The following is a 19,460-nucleotide window of genomic DNA, read 5'->3' as shown; positions in this document are numbered from 1 at the left end:
TAGGTTAGGGTTAGGATTAGACATTTAGAGGAGTAGTCTTCAACGTTTTTCAAGCCAAGGACCCTTTAGCTGAGAGAGAGAGAGAGAGAGAGAGAGGAAGCAAGGACCCCTCCACTATATATTGTAATAACATTGTGTCACAGATTAAACCTTTTCATAGATTTCATAGATAGCTTCATAGGCTTGTTTGACTGAACTAATCATCAGTGTTGTGGTTATTGTTTGTTGATTTACACATGATCTTTTCTATGTAGGATTCATGTTAATGTGAGTTTTCAGACATTTTTTCCAGACATGTATCCACTTACACACTCACTCCACTTAAACATTATTTGTGTATGTAACCTGAGTGCATTTGAGTGTGTGTTGGGAAACACCCAAGTCTGTGTTTAGACCATTCTATTCTGAATTGCATACGAATGTTGTGAAATAGTTATCTTTTCAAACAACATGGGGAGTTCATGAAAAGATAGCCCTGACATACTCTTACCAAATGATTGCTGGTATAAACAAAACGCTAAAGAAACGATGTTCAATAATGTGTACCACACAAACAAACACACACACACACACACACACACACACACACACACACACACACACACACACACACACACGCGCGCACGCGCGCGCACACACACACACACACACACACACACACACACACACACACACACACACACACACACACACACACACACACACACACACACACACACACACACACACACACACACATCAATCATTCAATTTGATTATGAAGCATAGACTATTATTACTTATTACACAAAGGTGACACACATGATTATTTACACAGGGGTAATAGCAGCATTGGAGAAATAGGCCAGTGTTTCCAGAAACATCAATGAAGAATAGTTCCAATATATTTACCTTGGGTAATTACCCAACATGTTTACCTTCCATGAGCAATTTGTACAGATCAATATTTGTTGTACTAGAAACACTGGAGAACACACATTTAACCAAATATTACTAGATTTATTCCCTTGAGCAACATTCGCCAACAACAAAGAACAGAAGGAAAGAAAGAAAGAAAGAAAGAAAGGAAAAACACTTTACATTTTGTTTGTGGTTTACAAATGAATTGTGATGATTGAACTGGTTGAATTACAGTCAAGTTTGGACAACCACAAATTGGGGTAGAGAGAGAGAGAGAGAGAGAGAGAGAGAGAGAGAGAGAGAGAGAGAGAGAGAGAGAGAGAGAGAGAGAGAGCATGGAAGAGAATTATAAGTGACAAATTAACATTGTGTGCGACAGGTCTGTTAAGTACAGGTAGGTTGGTGTAAATGTACTTAAACATGAAACTAAAGACAGACACTATGAGGTATCCATTTCACTTTTTATTTCCATGTTCTTCTTCGATAATAGTATGGATATGGTACGCTCTGTACCAGGTGATCCACTCGGGCAACCATCCATTTAACTTTTTAATGCTTTATTCTGTTCATAGGATAGATAGACTGTAGGCCTATTGCCCGGAGGGGAAACTTTTTATGGACACATGCAGTGTCTGCTGTTAAAGAACAATGACAACATTGCATACAGTACATACTGTACAGATTACATGCAGTACAACACAGTCACAGACTGCCAACAAATTGCACGCTGATGGTTGGTGGGGGATGAAAAGTAACAGAATTTAAGAATTGACAGCTGCTGGTTGCCGTACCTTGCTCAAGGGAATCAACACAGTTGTTGTGGAGTGGCATTTATTTGCCCTACCTAGATCTAACCCGTACAGGGATTTGAACCAACAGACCTCTGGACAGAAACCCCTCTCCGGTCTTTGAGGTATAGAGCCACTCCCTGCTGTGTTGTGTTGCAACTACATAAGTGGAAAATGTGTCCTCAGTGACTTGTAGATGTATGGGAGAGTGATTTAGTAGTGGGAGGGGAGCCGTAAAGACTTTCCAATGACGCAGTCAAGTGTGCATGTGTTAGTATGAATTTGAGTGTGTGTGCATGCGTTTCTGTAGCGTAGCTGTTTATGTCTACTAGTGTATATCAGGTCAGCTCCCCCATGGCTTTGTCACCAAGAGATTTACAGTGTAAACACAGACCCAGGGCACATTACCCAACTCCATTCCCATTGCTATGTATGCTAGCTTTGGGAAAAATGTTCAAAGGTTTTTTTATTTTTTATTATTAACATTTTTAAACAATTGTGAAAATAGCAGATCTACGAGCCCAAAACACTTAAAGGAGTAGTTCACCCAAAACATGACTTATTTTCCATCAATTGCACACCCCATGAAGCCTTGAATCCATGGATTTATTTGTGTTTTTGTGGCATTCCTAAGCTAATAATTTGATTCCTGTCTCCTACCGGCTAATGTATCCGGTAGGAGACACAAAGTAGATTCTTTGTGTCTCCTACCAGAAATACACCCGGGCATCAAATTATTGGCTTAGGAATGCGACAAAAACCAAAATAAATCCATGTATTCAAGGCTTCATGGGGTGTGCAATTGATAGAAAATAAATCATTTTTGGGGTGAACTCCTCCTTTAACGATGCGACGCGTCAGATGCCAGGTTGGATGTTAAGCCATCTTGTCTTTTTATTATATTGTTTGTTTTGTTATCCTATTGTTACTACTTATTCTGCTCTCTACTTTCTGATATCTTGAAGCGAAGTGAATTTCCCTTGGGATCAATAAAGGTCTATCTATCCATAAGGCTGAAGTGGTTAATTTCCTGTTCCGTGTCTGGCCTAAAAAGTCTAATTTGCTGGTAGGTCTATGTTCAATGTAAGACTTTGAATAACAGCATTTGTTATTTATTTGTGGAATTTGCTGCCAAAAAAAACCCTCATATCAGTTCCCAGCCCTTATCTCATGATAGATGTAAGCACAGGTCACACAAACCAGTCTGAACTTGTTACACTGACACTTGACGCACATTCCTGACACAATAGTGTAATTTCCAGTCTCCGACATTAGCTCATAACCCTTATTTGGCAAAGTGAATGATTTCCATCAGTAGAACATGCCTTAAGTGAACCAGTGAACTACAGTTGCGTCAGAGAGTTGAGCGGCCATCCGGGGGGGGGGGGGGGGGCTGTTGGCTCTATTCCTTCTACTCATACAGCCCATCCACTGAATGGTCAAACCTCACTTAAACTAGACTAGTTTTTTTTTTATATCCCAAAAACATTGCATGCGGATATAACCCTTTAGTTATTACAGGGTATAGGACCAGTTATAGGTTCGGAGGAGCAATAAGCTATCAAGGTGAGAATAATTTGACCACAGACCATGGATAAAGTTTTATAATAGCCCGACGGCTTGTATTAACAACAAAATAAAATTAGATACCAGGCAGATACCAGGTACATAAAACAATAACAATAATCACAAATAAACAACAAATGAGAACCAATTGTGCTTAGACAGTTGAGTATCACAGATAAGTACCTTCTTTTAAACACCCCTATGCTCACACAGGATAACCAGGTAAGTACCTTTTATTCTATTTTAGTTTTTATTTTAGTAACTATTTTAACTAAATTTTAGTTTCCTTTTCAAGACACTAACACAAGTAGTTACAGAATTAATATAAACCCATATATTATCTTACTCTGTGTATACATTTGTTTTGGACAAATCCTGTTTAGTTTTCATCTTTAAAGGGCTTATTTTTCGTGTGTTTTTGGTTCCCCCTACCTCTCTTCTATCCCCAAAAATACCCCAGTTTGAACACTTAGGCTTTCACAGCAAATCTGGGGTTTTCTCAAAACAGGCCACACTGATTTGCACCCTGACGTGACGTCACGTCAGGGAACAATCCCTCCCGTTTTTCAGTTTAAAACAATATATATAAAAAGAAATTCCTTATTTTTAATTTTTTCCCCTTATTTTATTTTTTTACTTTTTCCACACAGAACCAGGAGATAACATGCATACAAACTGGCTCAATAGCGCCCCGTGCCAAACAGGACAATGTGGTATTGCAGGTGAAAGTGCTTTATAAGCCAGAGAGAAGTTAGTTGGAATGAGTATATCTAGGCTTGATTTAGGCTCAAACCTCTTGAAAAACGTTTGAGGGACATAAACAATGTGATATTAAATATTATTATAATTTTTTTAATTCATGGTGTAGATCCTTTAAAGCTCTTTTGTAGAAGTTAGGATATTTTATTTTAACCGGAATTACTTTTGAAGTTTTTTAGAAAAGAAAACAATCTCTACACGAACGTCGGTTACCTGTGAATGTAGCCGGTAGTATTTAATTTAATCTAAGTAGGGACTACGCTGTCATGCATGGGTTAGGTGGTCGTATTCTACCACTGAGATCCAAATGAACAAACAAACAGGGCTGCCAATATGGGTTGGGATCCAAAATGGACTATGGGGTCCCACAGAATAACTACATAATTTCATGTCCCGAAGAGAGCTAGTGGTTCTCAGTATAAGAAACCTCAGCACCCCAGCTTATTCTTTACTATGAAAACATCTAATCCATATTATCCTCATATGACTCACTTGTGTTCCAAGGTTACACAACACTGTGGTTTATAGAGGACATGCCTTGGTGAGCGCTTTGGATTGAGAGAGGAGAGGAGAGGAGAGAAGAGAAGAGAAGAGAAGAGAAGAGAAGAGAAGAGAAGAGAAGAGAAGAGAAGAGAAGAGAAGAGAAGAGAAGAGAAGAGAAGAGAAGAGAAGAGAAGAGAAGAGAAGAGAAGAGAAGAGAAGAGAAGAGAAGAGAAGAGAAGAGAAGGTCAAAAGGAGGAAAATGGGGCATAATACAGAACAGAAAAAGACAATTAAAAGGACAAGTAGAAATAAGATACTGTATGGGCAGGAGAAAGCAAAAAGGAGAGGAACAACAGAGAGGATGCTGTTGTTACAATGGAGGAAGATAAAATGGAGGAATAGGCAGAATAGGAGGAGGGGGAGACTGTAAAAGGAGGAAGGGGAGTCTTTTTTTATCATACCAGTGCCAAGTTGAGTTTACTATATGGTCAAGTCTGACTGATCATCTTCCTAACAACATCTGACACATTATTTGCTTATCTGTAATTATATGACTGCTATAAATCAGCTCTGTGGCGATAGGACATGCAAAAACAAACCGCCATGCAATGCGGAATGGAGAATCAGCAAATTCCATAACGGTCATCTCAGTTCCTCGCAAAAAACTAAACAAATAAAAACAGCATGTATTTTGCATGCACACATCTGATTGAGACAATATCCACATAAATGCATTGGAGTGATCGTCTTAATCAAAGTAAGGTAATCTCTGGACTATGTCCAACTAACATAGTTGTTTTTTTCTGCTCCTAAACATTATAGAGTTAATTGTCAAGTCAGCTGCAGCTTGCTAACCTGAGTATATATAAATCCAGGCTAATCCAGATAACTCGGGGAAATCATGGAGATTTTTTTATCTTTTGGATAATTAGAACTTAAACATTTTTACAATCACACCTTCTGTCAAAGAAAATATCAAAGTATGGCTGCTGTTAATAGCGGGAATGCATTGTACATTACCTGCAGAGGTTTGATGTCTGTATCTTTCTGAACTTCTGTCCACAAATTTGGATAAGGATAAGAAAGCAGAGTCACCAGTGATAAACGTAGTGGACAAGCTAACCTTTTTATTTGCTTCAGTATATTAGTAATAAAGTGTGGGTGGGGTCCAGTGTTGTTCAGAAGGCAAAGGCATACACAGAGCTCACAGCAGAGGGAGAACCTGCTCACTACTGTACCTCAACTGACACTGTATGTGAATCCTATTAGTCTTTCATTTTATATTCAAGACCTGGAGACACTTGGGTTGTTTCTAGCCTGTTGTCTGTATTCATTGTATATCTGGGTGAGTTTGGGACTTGAAGTGGAAAAAAGGCTTCAGTGGTTTGTGAGAGAAAGAAATGACATAGGATGCCAGTCATGCAGTTGTTGTTGCTGCAAGAAAGTGTTTTCTGATAATCATTTGCTCGTGGTCACTGTTAAATGTCGGTCATTGAACTGCAACCAACCAAAGTCTCCCAGCTCTGTTTCCAATTCCCTAATGTTGTAATCGTAACAACTCATATTGCCCAATAGACATTTTTACATCTGCACTGGCCTGGGCCTATTTGAGGTCCACCCATAGTATCCATATTCTATAACCTACCATAATTACCATTCTAGAGACAGTATTAGGCTACAGCATCAGCAGCCTCTGATTTTCCACTAGCATACTGAACGGATTGGCGTCAGTGACATTGTAAAGTGGGTCAAGTACCAAATATTTGGGAATGTGACCAGCGCACCAAAACACTCACAAAAAACAATAGTCAAGTGTTCTGTGCTGTGCCGGTATAGATGTGGCATGGGGTGAAGATTTAATGCCTGATTCTCCAAGTTACTTAGGACCCAACCCTATTATCACCAAAACACCACTTTTTAACCACAGAGAACCAAGACATTGGTATATCATTATTGTATCGTTATCATCCCTCATATCTAAATTAATTTGCTTGATGTGTGTGTATATGCCTATGAATTGAATACCAAGGCCCTCATTGGAAACAAGTCCGCAAGGACTTTTATGAACGGACCTGTTAGACAAAGTATTTTAAATGTAACTGTGCTGTTTTACATTTTTTGCCTAATAAAATATTCAATCAATCAATTCATTGGCTCTGTCATCTCACAAGCTACCCTATGACTGTTATGCTGAACTGTTCTCTTCCCATCCATCTGCCATACAGGTTGAAGCTCACATCACTGCCTACCTGGCCCAAAATGTTTGCATGTCTCCCTCCCTTTTGCGTTCCCTTCACTGTCTTCCGGTTGCTGCCAATTCAAAACGCTGGTGATGACCTACAAGCTAATCAAGGTCATGGTACTCCCTTAACCTTTAGTGCACACTCCACCCCTAAACCCCTTCGTGCACTCTTAGATCAGCTAACAGGAAGTCTGTCTGCCCATTCCCTAAAACACCATGGCCAACGCCGCAAGCGCTCTAGTCTCTTCTCCCTCATGGCTCCCAAGCTGTGGAATAACCCCCCCCCCCCCCCCTTCAGTCAGGACTGCAGACTCAGTCCCTCTTCAGACTCCACCTCACCCCCTAGAAATCCTCCTTCCTTGTATCCTTTCTTGTGACAAGAAAGATTGATAGATACTAGTTATATTATGCCGATATGTTAGTTAGTTAACATATTGTTCACATAATATTTATGTTAGACATAGTATACTGTTAGCTTGACCACAAATGCTAAATGTTATTTATAGCATGCTGTTTACTTTAGACAGATCCCTTGGCTTGACGTTTACCTGGTAGGCCTATCCTAGTTACTTTGTTGCACAAAAATGTTTGTCTTTGTTCTCAACTTAGTTAGTATGCACTTAGTATGCACTTTACTCTGATCAGAATCAGAAAGAATCAATCAGAATCTATTTTATTGTCACAGGTTAAAGGTGTACATCAGTCGGTGAAATTTGTTTTTGTGCAAGCTTCATCATTTCATAGTTTTCAGGAAAGAAAGAAAAAGAGGGGGCGGTGCAGAGAGAGGGAGAGCAATGAGAAAAACAGAAAAGGGAACCAAATCTAAGATATCTACATACACATTGGCACTCGTAAGTCACTCTGGATAAGTGTCTGCTAAATGTCTAAGCTGCAAATTGACCTTTTGCTTTTCATTCTGTATTCGCATTACAAACAGAGGTTATGATGTTGAGTGAAAATACTTGGCACAAAGGCTAAGCCCTGCCAGAAAAAAATGAAACCGTGACTTTCTTATCACATGTTCTACTCCTGGAGCACAAAGTAAACCAAAGAAAAGCAATCAAAGGCTGACAAGTTGGAACTGGAGAGAGAGAGAGAGAGAGAGAGAGAGAGAGAGCAAGAGAGAGAGAGAAAGAGCAAGAGAGCAAGCAATAGGGTGTGTGTGTGTGTGTGTGTGTGTGTGTGTGTGTGTGTGTGTGTGTGTGTGTGTGTGTCTGTGTGTGTGTGTGTGTGTGTGTGTGTGTGTGAGAGTGTGTTCCACAGATTGAGAAATCATAGTAAACAAATATGCTTTCATAAGACCACTGCAGCTGTTTTTTCTTTTCTCTCTCTGTTTGAACTATACATCTCCATTAGCCCAGAACAGGTCTGATCAGTGCCTTTTCACCATACACTGTTTGGCATATAACAGACAGATCTCTTTCTCCCTGGGCGCTGGGAAAAGGAGACACACCCTATTGAATGATTCTAGGTCACGCTTTTGTCAACTTTCGAACCCTTTCTCAGCTGTGGAGCGTGCACACTGCACAGGACGATCATGTGCGGATGTGTGCACAAGGAAAGAGAGCTGGAAATACTGCCCTCTGGTGGCTGTTTTCCCACTATCAGACCATGGACTGTCTTGGTAGGTTGACTGCACCAAAAACACAATCAAAGACTTTTACTTCCAGGCCTAAATCTCAGAGGCAAATATTGTACTTTAACTCCTCTAATATTTAGTTAGTAGTTACTTTGTAGATTTTGATTATTATTACAAAACATACATTAACCACTCCAGCCCTATATACAATTCGGCCATTTGAAAATAGCCGATCTACAAGCTCACAAATCTGCTATTTTCAAAATATTTTTATTTATAAGATTTTATACATTTGAAAACTTGAAATGGGACATTCTGCATAATGAGTAGGCTACTTTTGTACTTTTAGTTTTACTCAAGTAAATTTTGACTTTCACTAGAGTATTTCTAGATTTCAGTATTGATACTTTTACTTTAAGTAAAACATTTGAGCACTTTTTCCACCACTGTCGTACAGACTGATCCACTGAATATATAGATCATTGTATTTGCTAGAGATCAGTGGGAAACGGATAATGCAAGTGGTGGTAGTAGTCAGACTCAACTTTTGAATTGACTCCAAGGTAAAAGGTAAGCTACTGTTCAGTGGTTCTCCATCCTGGTCCTGCAGACCCAGACTAGCCAATTGGTAGCTTTATATTCTACCAGACAGTTAAATTAATTATCTTTGGGTCCTGGACGGAGCTAAATTAGTCACTGATTAGGCTAGAATGAAAGTTAACAGTAGGCCTAATGTGGGGCACCAGGGCTGGAGTTGAGATTGAGAACCACATGCTACATATTATGACATAACATTACATAATACCACTTGTCACGATCAATGCCATTCTCTGTCTGTTGAGCTACACCGAGAATTGAACCACTGGCCCTGGCAGGGTTAATGCCAGGGCCAGTGGGTAGAGCATGCTCTACCTATGGAACCATACCTAAGGCTTTAAACCAGTCGTTCTCAAACTATTTCATGTCAAGGACCCCCAAAAATGAAATAGGGACCCCCAGAAGCAAAGATTTGAGTTACAAATGTTCGCTTTTAAAAATATAATTTATATTCAAAGGTTTGCACAAATTGTCACGATTACAAAAAGAATAGCAGATCTACAAGCTCATATGAGCTTGTAGATCTGCTATTTTTGAATAGCCAAAGTATAGAAGGTTAAACAATTTTAGGTGGAAGTAGACTGCACAAGAAGAGACGAGAAGAGACGAGAAGAGACGAGAAGAGACGAGAAAGAGAAGAGAAAGAGAAGAGAAAGAGAAGAGAAAGAGAAGAGAAGTTTACATGCAAAAGCTGACAGATCGTATTATAGTGATGTGGTTTCTGACAACTAGAGTAAGTTTCATTCAACCAACATAAGTAACATAATTTCTCATTGGCTCAGCACTCTGAAATTTCCCCCGGTATAGAAACCAGCAGCACTTCAAAAAGTACCCCCCAGGCCTATTATAGAGTAGAGTAGACATAAGAAGTTTCTGCTCATGTGGTTTCCCTAGACATACCGAAGTCTTCCTGCTTGCATGACAGTAATGTAAAGAAAGACCATTGTGTGTCTGAAGCCTATTTACAATATCTTCCAGTAAATTTGTTTTTCAAATGCAATATTAGCCTTCATGGAAACTGTAGCTTGAAAAATCCCAGGCATTCACAAGTAGGCCTTCATCATTCGAAATGCATACACTCCATAAAGGTACATGGGTAGCTGTACATATCCATGGGTTTGAGACCTCCATTTGAGCTTTTCCAGGTTAACTCCTTCACATATTTGTGCCCAAACTGCAAGGGTAGACCTCAAAACCAAGTGATAGAAGTATTTCCATGCAGGGAAGAAGTAGGCCTAAATTCAAGTATGCATACCCACCCAACCCATCCATGTATTTGTAAGTAAATATACCAACAAATGAATGATCCCCTGCTGAATTCAGCATCATGGTTTGTGAAATCAGTAGTGATTTAGCTATTTTGTCTCATCTGTTTAAGGAAATAGGTAGCTGATATATTGCACTTTTACCTTAGCGCTAGGTATACTCTTGGTTGCTTGTTCTGGCAGAAAATGCACTTAAGACTTCTGGTGATTAGTAGTTTTCGTTCCCTACCTATGTTGAATGCACTTATTGTAAGTCGCTTTGGATAAAAGCGTCTGCTAAATGAATGTAATGTAATGAAAAACCATAGGGGAATAATTGCAGGTCTGCAGAAACATCTGCTGATCAGTGGCGTGCACAGACATTTTGAGGGGCAGGTGCTCAAGTAAAAAAAAAAGGGCACCTTGCGCGGCGCGCGGAACCGCCAGCTGCCCTAGTAGTGTGAGAAGAAAATTGCAATGCACATTTTGGGGAATTGTTAATATATTAGAAGTTTTTAATCCAGAATTGATCGATGTCACCATGGGCTACATACTGTGTAAAAAAAATAAAAATAAATAAAACCTTTTTTTTTTCTTCAAAAGGGCACTTCTGGTCAAGAGGGCAAAGGGCAGGTGCTCTAGCACCACCTAGAGTCTATCTGTGCACGTCCCTGCTGCTGATCACTCCTACACTTTTGAACTAAACATGCGTCTTGTAACAAGCCTACTAACCAGTAACCTTTAGTGACTTCCTCTTTACCTCGCGACCTCGTTCACTGAGAGCAACAGGCGAGAGGGGATATCCACCATCACAAACACACCACTCATACTGGAACTGAAGTGGAGAGGAAAAAGGTAAGAGTTTCGTTTCAGATGCCTTTCTTTTATTCTATCAGTTCGTTCTTTTATTCTTGTGCTGCACGAGAATAAAAACCACAGAGGGTGCCTTTATGGTAAAGGTGAAACAGTGAAACTAACAGCGAAAATCCACAAGCCACAAGTGAAACCCCCAGCTTTTCATTTTAGGTAGCCTACTGTACGCTCCAGGCACAAAACTATGCACACTGTTTTTTCTTAGCCTATTGGAGCTTAGCCCTGGTCATTTCTATAATATTATTATTTTTTGTTGACAAAAACATGTACATATAACATGTACATCGAGCAAAAAATTTATAACCATACAAGGCAGTATGGGTGAAAAGTTTGAATCAGTATCATCATCAACTTTGTCATATCATAGACTTACAGGTGTAAAGAGTGGAGTGGGTGAATATTTGTTTAGAATCCGTAGGCCCTGGGTCAAGAGTTTTAATAAAGGTCCCGGATTTCCAACTTTTGTACAACATTATTCATACATGTCCAAACAGCAGAGACTATATGAGCATAACCACTTTTATTTGCTTGGTTGAATGGGCCCTGGGCTGGGGTCTCCCAGGACTGGGCCAGAACAGGCCCTCCAGCGATAGTATCTGTCCCGACAATTTATTTTGTAAATAATTTACAATAGCTGACTGACAGTCCAGGTCCATGGACAGCAATAGCTTTAAATTGATGAAATCAGGTATGATGAACAAATAGTTCTATTTACATTCTTTGAATGTTATGTTTTCACTATCAACTTTGTGAAAACATAACTTCTTTCCCGTTTAAAAACAAACCAAAGCTGTGTTTCACATTCCTTTAATGATACATTGTTTCTCTTCGTTCTATGAGACCTTGAACCATGAAAGAGCTCTCGTTAAAAAAGGAGTATGACTGTCTCCAGACAAAATGTTCTTCTGAAACTTTTTGATGAACTAAATATCCTCGAAACATTCAAAGGATGACACCTGCACAAAAAGGATTACATATAAGCATTTCTGTGTGCATCTGCAACATTTGATTCTGCATGCTTTTCTATCAATTGTTATACCACATCTTTATGTAGTAACTTTTATAACAATATAGTTATTATTGTATGTAAGGTTGTTCCAGGTCCTAAATTAGCCATTGATTATGTTCTGGCGCACTATCTAATGTCTTTGAAAAAGTTTGGCCGGAGCCCGACCCCTGCTCTATACTTTCCCCATCCTTTTTTCCCTCAACACAAAAACTCTCTACCAAGCTCAAGCATTGGGAGCTTGTAGATCCATTTTCACAAAATGTTCACCTATTATGACATGGCCATAATAGGGACGCTAGGGTTAATGTGGTTAAATAAAACATTGAAATGTGTGCTCAATTGATTGCGATACCATCTGATTCTGTATACGGCTCAAAAAGACACAAGAGAAGCAAATGTTCAACATAAAAATTTGTCTTTTTTATTGACTGAAATGAAACGTCCATACTTTCAAGGTCACAAAACAAAACCACAAACAAAAAGAATCACACTTGGCATTACAAGTCCGCATTTTACCACTGCCTCCAATTTAGCTAAATCCTGCACCAAGAGCTTTGGCAACTTCATTTGTAAACCAGAAATAATTAAATGTATTTTTTAAATGAGAACAAAATGCAAAGAAAGTGGGGCGGGGAGAAGATGTAGTTCTTTCCGTTCTAGAAGAATTGATGGGACGGAGGCACGGGTTAAATGGGAGAAAATAAAGAAAACAAAACCTTGAACCTGGGTTAAATCAAATGGTTAAATCAAAATATTTAAATTACACCTTTCATGCCCCAACCATTTTTGTACCCACCCGCCCTCCTCAAAACCTCCTTTCACATTCTCTTGTTTCTCTCTACTGACAAAAACAAAATTCTTCTTTATTATTATCTGCACATGATAATATAATTATTAGGTTCTTATCTTTTTCCTATTTTTGCTTTAAGTATACATCATCTCAGCCATGTGTGACATCTTCTTGGGGATGTAGAGGTAATACTCCATGTAGCCTGAAAGGTCCTCTATCGTGATGTCATCGACGTATACCCGTGCCTGCTCCGAGCACGAACGGGGCGAGCCTGACGACGAGGGTGAGGGTGTAGCCGCCGTGGCAGCGTTGTTGTTAGCAGTCAGAGTTCTGCGGTCGGCGGAGGCTGGCAGGCTCCTCTCGCACTCTGAGATGACATCGCGAAGCCCCGTGAAGGAGTACACCTCCACGCCCTGCCAGCACCCCGGGGTATGGAGGAGACATCGGTGCTGCCTGGACTGGCACTGGCACGAAGGCCCACTGGCTGAAGCTCCCTCTGCCCCGTTCTCGGCGTCTCCCTGGCTCCGGTCGGGATCAGGGTCCTCTCCTCGGGCGCAGGTGCAACTGGGAGGATGGAGGGAGGATGGACCTACAGAGCCACTGCTGCTGTGGAGCTTGGACAATGCCTGGAAGTCAGAGGCCTCTGTGGCTACAGGTCTGGACTCGTCACGGGCACCTTTCTCCGGGCCGGAGACGTCGGCCGTCGGGCCCACCAGGCCAGTGCTACCACTCTCCTGTGTGGAAGTGGTTGTAGTGATAGTGGTGGTGATAATCGTAGGGATCTCCTGCGGTGAAGAAGAGACGACAATACTTGATTCATAGCCTGCAGAAGCTCCGAAAACAGGAGAGATGTGGCCGGGGGAGGGGAGCTCTTTGTGAGCGGTCACAGCTAAGGCGGAGGTGGTGTTTCCATCGAGCTCTGTGGACTCGGGCACAGTCAGGCGCTGGTGTTTTGGGCATCCGCTAGTGGGCGATAGTGTGGGGGGCGCGCCACCGCTGCAGTAGGTGAACTTGGGCGGATGAAGGATAGGGGACTTGGACCTGCGGCGCCTCTGGCTCCTCGAGGCTCCTGGATGGCTCCTGGATGATGACGTCTTTCTAACACAGCTGAGGAAGAGGGCACAGGGAGAGAGATGGGCCGGGGTTAAGAGAGAGGGATAGAGGGAGAAGAGAAGAAAAGGGTGAGACAGAACAAGAGCAAATTGATGAATGAAACTGCAACTGTCGACAGTTTTTCATACAAACGTTTTGATCCTTTGAAGACCACATGATGTGGTCTTTTTGCTCCACCTAGTGGACTTAATAAATAACTACACAGTGTCCAACCACTGAAAGAGTAACTTTACTTAGGTCTTCTGATTGCTTCACGGTCATACAGACTTAAAAAATTACATTAAAAAAAATGCATTTAGTTATACTTATGATAGGACTACTGCAAGGGCTTATGAAATAGCATCCCTCAATTCGTCCCCGGGAAACATGTTCATTCGTTCATGCTATAGGATCACAGCCTCTTTCCAACTTATGTTACAACTACTGGCCAGCCATACCTTGCCATGTAAAACGTGTAGGTTATATTATGCCTATTAGCTTTGCCGAGGGTCAGAAATACACAATACACAAAATGGCCTTGAAACCAGAATGAGAGGGGCAAACATTGGCCCCAGGATGTTCTGCTAAAACTGTAGCAAATCTGCAAGTTCTGGAAGCATCTGGAAGATCTTGACTTGGCTTGGATTCAATTGCCTTCCATGGGTTTACCTGGCGCTCAATATTCTACTTGGCTAAAATAGTATTGTTCAGTATGATGTAGTATTTGGGAGTCTTTAAATAGCAATTTGTTAAGGTACTATTTAAATCCCTTTTTCAGTTCAAATATTATGTATCGGGCAACTTGATAGAATGTCCCTTATATATCCCTATATATAAGTGTTTGCATAGCAGAGCTACATGTCTTCCATTTCCAGTACAAATCACAGAGATCCTGCTCTCTACAGCACTGTTTCCACACAGTGGGTCAGGACCGACCGTTCACTTCCTTGTTATTCGATTTTGGAAAAATGGCTTTTTCTCTGTTTCCGTTTCTTTTTGGCGAAAACAACCTACATTCAACTGCCCACAACTATGGAACGGATGATCGCGGTGGCACCCCCCCACCCACCCCCACATTCTATGAGACTCGGATACGTCTTTCAAAGCGATCTGGGGATCGATCATACTGGAGATAAATATTCTATGATTTTCAAAGGTTAGTGAAAGCACTAAAAAATCGCTGGCAGTGGCTAAACAAATGTATGTTTTCATTTCTAGCAGTCAAAGAGTTAGAAACAACTTTTCAAATTTAAATGAATAAAACAATGATTAAGAAGTAGTGAAAATAGCAGATTTAGAAGCTTACAACGCGGCACAAAGCGGGCAAACATCTAAATTTACCTTTCGGGTCTCGAGCTAAAAAGTTTGGGAACGACTCTACAGGTTCAAACAGGTAGTAAAAGTCTACAATGTTGTGCTCTACGCCTATGGAGTACAGTTCGACATCACAACATCTGATGCCAGCAATCACTACTATTGATGCCACTGCCATGACATATAAGGGTGCAAAGACGAGCCCAAAGACAGCTGTACTGGACCAGTTTCGGGGGTGAAGCGGTTTCTATTGGGGCTAGAAAGAAGTTGAGGCCCTCACGTACTCACTTCCTAGACTCAGTAGGGCCGTCACGGATCACGATTACACATTTAAGTTGACGATTAATTGTCACACTAATAATTAACAATTTAATTGTGTTTTGGCATTGAACATTGGAACCTATGAATAAAAATCACAATTCTGTTTGCCTCGTAATTGCACAGGGCAGATATGACAAATAACTAAAATAATACAAAGAAATGACTGAAAAATGCATTAATTATATATAAAAAAAGGTTAAAACATTGCGGGAAATAGCTGATCTACAAGCTTACAACGTGTCACGAAGTGACGCGTTGCAAGCTTGTAGATCAGCTATTTTAATGTATGACAATCTTTCAACGTGGAAACGATTATGACAAAATAATTGCAATTAGACGATGATGTAATAATTGTGACAGGCCCAACACTGAGATGTTCCACGTTGGTGCAGGGACTAAGGAGGGAGGCAAGTCTCCTGGTTGGCAGGATCACTGGTTTATCCATTAGCTTAGTAGCAATGGAATCACCTTGGTTTAAAAAAAAATAAACTACTAGCCGACTTACCCATGCCAGTTGTCCTTGGGGCAACTAAGTTTGGGCTTTGCTCCACCGGGTTCTGGGCAGGCCCGTGGTACTCCTCGGGATGCCAAGCCCTCTGGTACATTCACAGCAGCAGGCAAGCTGAGGGGAAATAGAATGAGATTAGAGAACGAGACAAGAGAGAAAGAAAGAAATTGTGACCACTGTATTGACAACGCGTCACTTCGTGCTCAAGCTTGTAGATCTGCTATTTCTGCCATGTTTACATGTATAAAATTATTATAAATGTCCATAATTTCTTTGTATATTTCAGTTATTTGTCATATCTGCCCTGTGCAACTTTTGATTACGAAGCATAAAAGGCTTCATATGTTCAATGCCAAAAACACAATTAAATTGCTAATCGCAATTATTTTAGTGACAATTAATCGTCAACTTAAATTTGTAATCGTGACAGACCTATCCAAGGCTAGTTTTCAGGCAGCTGTTATGGTAGCGTGATTATCAAGAGGCTGTTTGGGTGATTGTTTATCATTTTGGCCTTGGTTGACCCCAACGGTAAGCTATAAATCTATAAATGTGTAGCAATTAATTAGACAATTATAATACTAATACGATGCCATCGTCGTCCATCACAATGTTTTTGACATGCTGATGGTGATGTCAAATTTGAGCAGACGTCGTTCAACCCTAGAACAGAACATTACTCTTGCATGCATCTTTGTGGCAATCTGAACACACACAACATGCATGCAAACTATGTCCACTTCTTGGTAAAGCTGGGTTCATGATTGGGATTTTGCATGTGGTTCAGTACACAAACCTCTCAGCGTCCACCCTCAACTTCTTAAAGGCTGTCTGGAGCGTCTCCTCTTCACAGTCTTTCCCTCCTGCCTCCATGGTGAGGGGAGGCTGCTCTGACCAGCCACCCAGCTGAAACACACACACACAGACAGACAGACAGACAGACATAAATAGAAAATAGATGATCACGACTGTAATCACAAGAGGTATGGACTGGACTGCTCTTAAAACTACTACGCTTTGTGCCTCATGTTTTCTGTACGGATTGAAATGTGTGATTCTGAGTATGTCTCAAAAATGGGCTTGGGTTTGAATGACTGATAGATGGTACTGCTATAGCCCTGAAACATGACTGACGCTTGTATACACGCGTCATGTGAACCATGGCTAGTACTGCTAGTGTTAAGAACAAGCACACATTGAAGTTCAATGGAGAAGTGGCGGCCTGTTCTATTTGGTTCCTCAAGCTAGTGAGTAACATGTTTTTTTATCATGTTTCTATTTTGTATAAATTAGTTTTTTTTATAGTACCTATGAACTGCTACCACAAAATTGACTGAAATAAACTAAACAGGTTTTTTATCAGGGCCACAGATAAATTAACAAAAACATGTCAAACATCACAACACGATATTAACAAAAGTTAAGTGTCATGATACTACTGACACTGATCCAGTGTTCACCTTTTTGAAAACAAACTATTAACGCTAGCATAAAGTAGTCTGTGTGCTTGTTGTAAACACAACCTCCATGATCACTCCCACTCTACACGGGCAACCACTGTTGCCAGACCGTGCGAGAGAAATAAGCTAACCATCTAAGAAAACAAGCCCAAAAGAAGCGACCACTCTAAACCCATTGGCTATTTGAAAATAGCACATCTACAAGCTCATAACGCGTCGCTGGGGGAAAAGTGAAAAATTAGGAATATTTTCAAATCCACCAAATCTTGTATTAATGGGGGGTCTCTGGCACGACATATTAATGTGGAGGTCCTTGACATGAAAATGTTTGAGAACCACTGGTTTAAACAACATTAGGGGGAAAAAAAGCCCAAATAAGCAACTACACTTTAGAAACAAGCCCCCAAAAAAACGCAACCCGCAAAACTACCAAATATTTACAGGCAACTTTAGAGAAAAAACAAGCCCAAAGTTGCTTATAATAAGTGGACATGGCAACACTGCCTGTTAGCTAGCTTAGCGGCTGTAACTAACTACATTAAAGGAAGGCACAGGGAAGGCATCATGTTTAATGTTGTGAAGTAAAGACTCACGGTTCAGCAGATCCTGGTCGTCGTCCAGAGAGAAATCAACCCCCAGGCAGGAGGACATGCAGGGGTTCGAACTATTGAGGGGTTCAGCGACTCCCTCTTGGGTTAGCTACTGGCTAAAGTAGCTAGTAGTAGTGATGTGAGCTTGTAATGCTAGCTGAAGCTAGCTCCCAAGGCTAGCTGTGAGTCTGTGCTCTTCTCATCGAAGTGTCTCTCCGCGACAAAAACACGACCTATACCGGGGTTTCAGACCGCGCGCACACGGCCTGACGCACGAGGAGTTCAGCCTCCAGTCAGCTTGTGTGTTTAAACGGCGGCTGCGGCGCCTCGTCAAGGCGTTATTTCTAGACTTTTCTTTCTCTCTGACGCCTTGTTTACACTCGAACCACCAGTCGTCGCAGTACACTACACTACATTACTACACCCCATAGCCCGGTGGGATGGTCGCGCTGTGGTTGGCTAGCTTGGTTGCCAGTGGTGGAAGGAGTTCTCAAATATTTAATAAATATTACTTAAGTAAAAGTACCAATACTCATACACTGCAATGTTAGTAGAAATACTCTGTTACAAGTCCGGAATTCAAAATGTACCTGAGTAAAAGTGCAAAAGTATTGGCATCAAAATGTACTTAAAGTACCAAAAGTTAAAAGCACTAAAATGTTTGAAAATAGTCGATCTACAAACAACCTCACAACGAGTTGCATCGCGACGTGTTCTGAGCTTGTAGATCGGCTATTTTCATAAAATATAGGCTAAAGTGGTTAATGTATGTTTTCTAATATAATAATTTATATCTGCAAAGTAACTAGTTACTAACGTTTTCAAATAATTGTATTAAAAACACCATTACATTTGAACTGTTTAATGAGACTCATTGTATGAGATGTATACTTTCTATAAGTGGGTTTTATTGTGAAAACCCAAACAAATGTGTATGAAAAACAACAACAGTGGTTTGGGTTGCCTAACAACCAACTAGCCAATGACAGTGCAGTAGTCCGCCCTCCAGTCTATGGGATGTAGAGCTGAGTGACTCTGCAACAACCAGGCAACAACGCGTAGTAAACGTGACCATTTTATTGACGTCATCCCCACTCTGGGTTGAATACAGTGTTGCCAGGCTTTGAGAGAGAAACAAGCATCCAGGTCTATGAAAACAAGCCCAAAAGAAGCGAGCCCTTTGCCCTTCAAACATACGTGGCTATTTGAAAATAGTCGATCTACATTCTTAAAAATCAGGAATATTTTTTAAACATTTAAAATGTAACATTCTAACAACACCTACTGTACATATTGTTGTTTTTGTTTTCTAACTGTGATGATTTGCATTGTAGTGTATATTTGT

At 40.6% G+C, this 19,460-nt stretch overlaps 1 protein-coding gene across 1 annotated transcript; it reads right to left on the bottom strand.

The window, feature by feature from the left end:
• Positions 1-12,438: 12,438 nt before the first annotated feature.
• oser1 (oxidative stress responsive serine-rich 1) lies at positions 12,439-18,509 on the bottom strand. Its single transcript, XM_080424380.1, has 4 exons — positions 18,119-18,509; positions 16,862-16,971; positions 16,063-16,179; positions 12,439-13,937 (listed from the first exon to the last, which is right to left on the bottom strand). Exons 2-4 carry the CDS (start codon positions 16,936-16,938, stop codon positions 12,965-12,967), a joined length of 1,167 nt encoding a protein of 388 aa, XP_080280506.1. The 5' UTR covers positions 16,939-16,971; positions 18,119-18,509; the 3' UTR covers positions 12,439-12,964.
• Positions 18,510-19,460: the final 951 nt, after the last annotated feature.

Source organism: Gymnoscopelus braueri (assembly GCF_963280865.1).
Source record: "Gymnoscopelus braueri genome assembly, chromosome: 3".
In the NCBI taxonomy this organism is placed as follows: domain Eukaryota; kingdom Metazoa; phylum Chordata; class Actinopteri; order Myctophiformes; family Myctophidae; genus Gymnoscopelus; species Gymnoscopelus braueri.
This window is presented reverse-complemented; position numbering and strand designations above follow the sequence as displayed.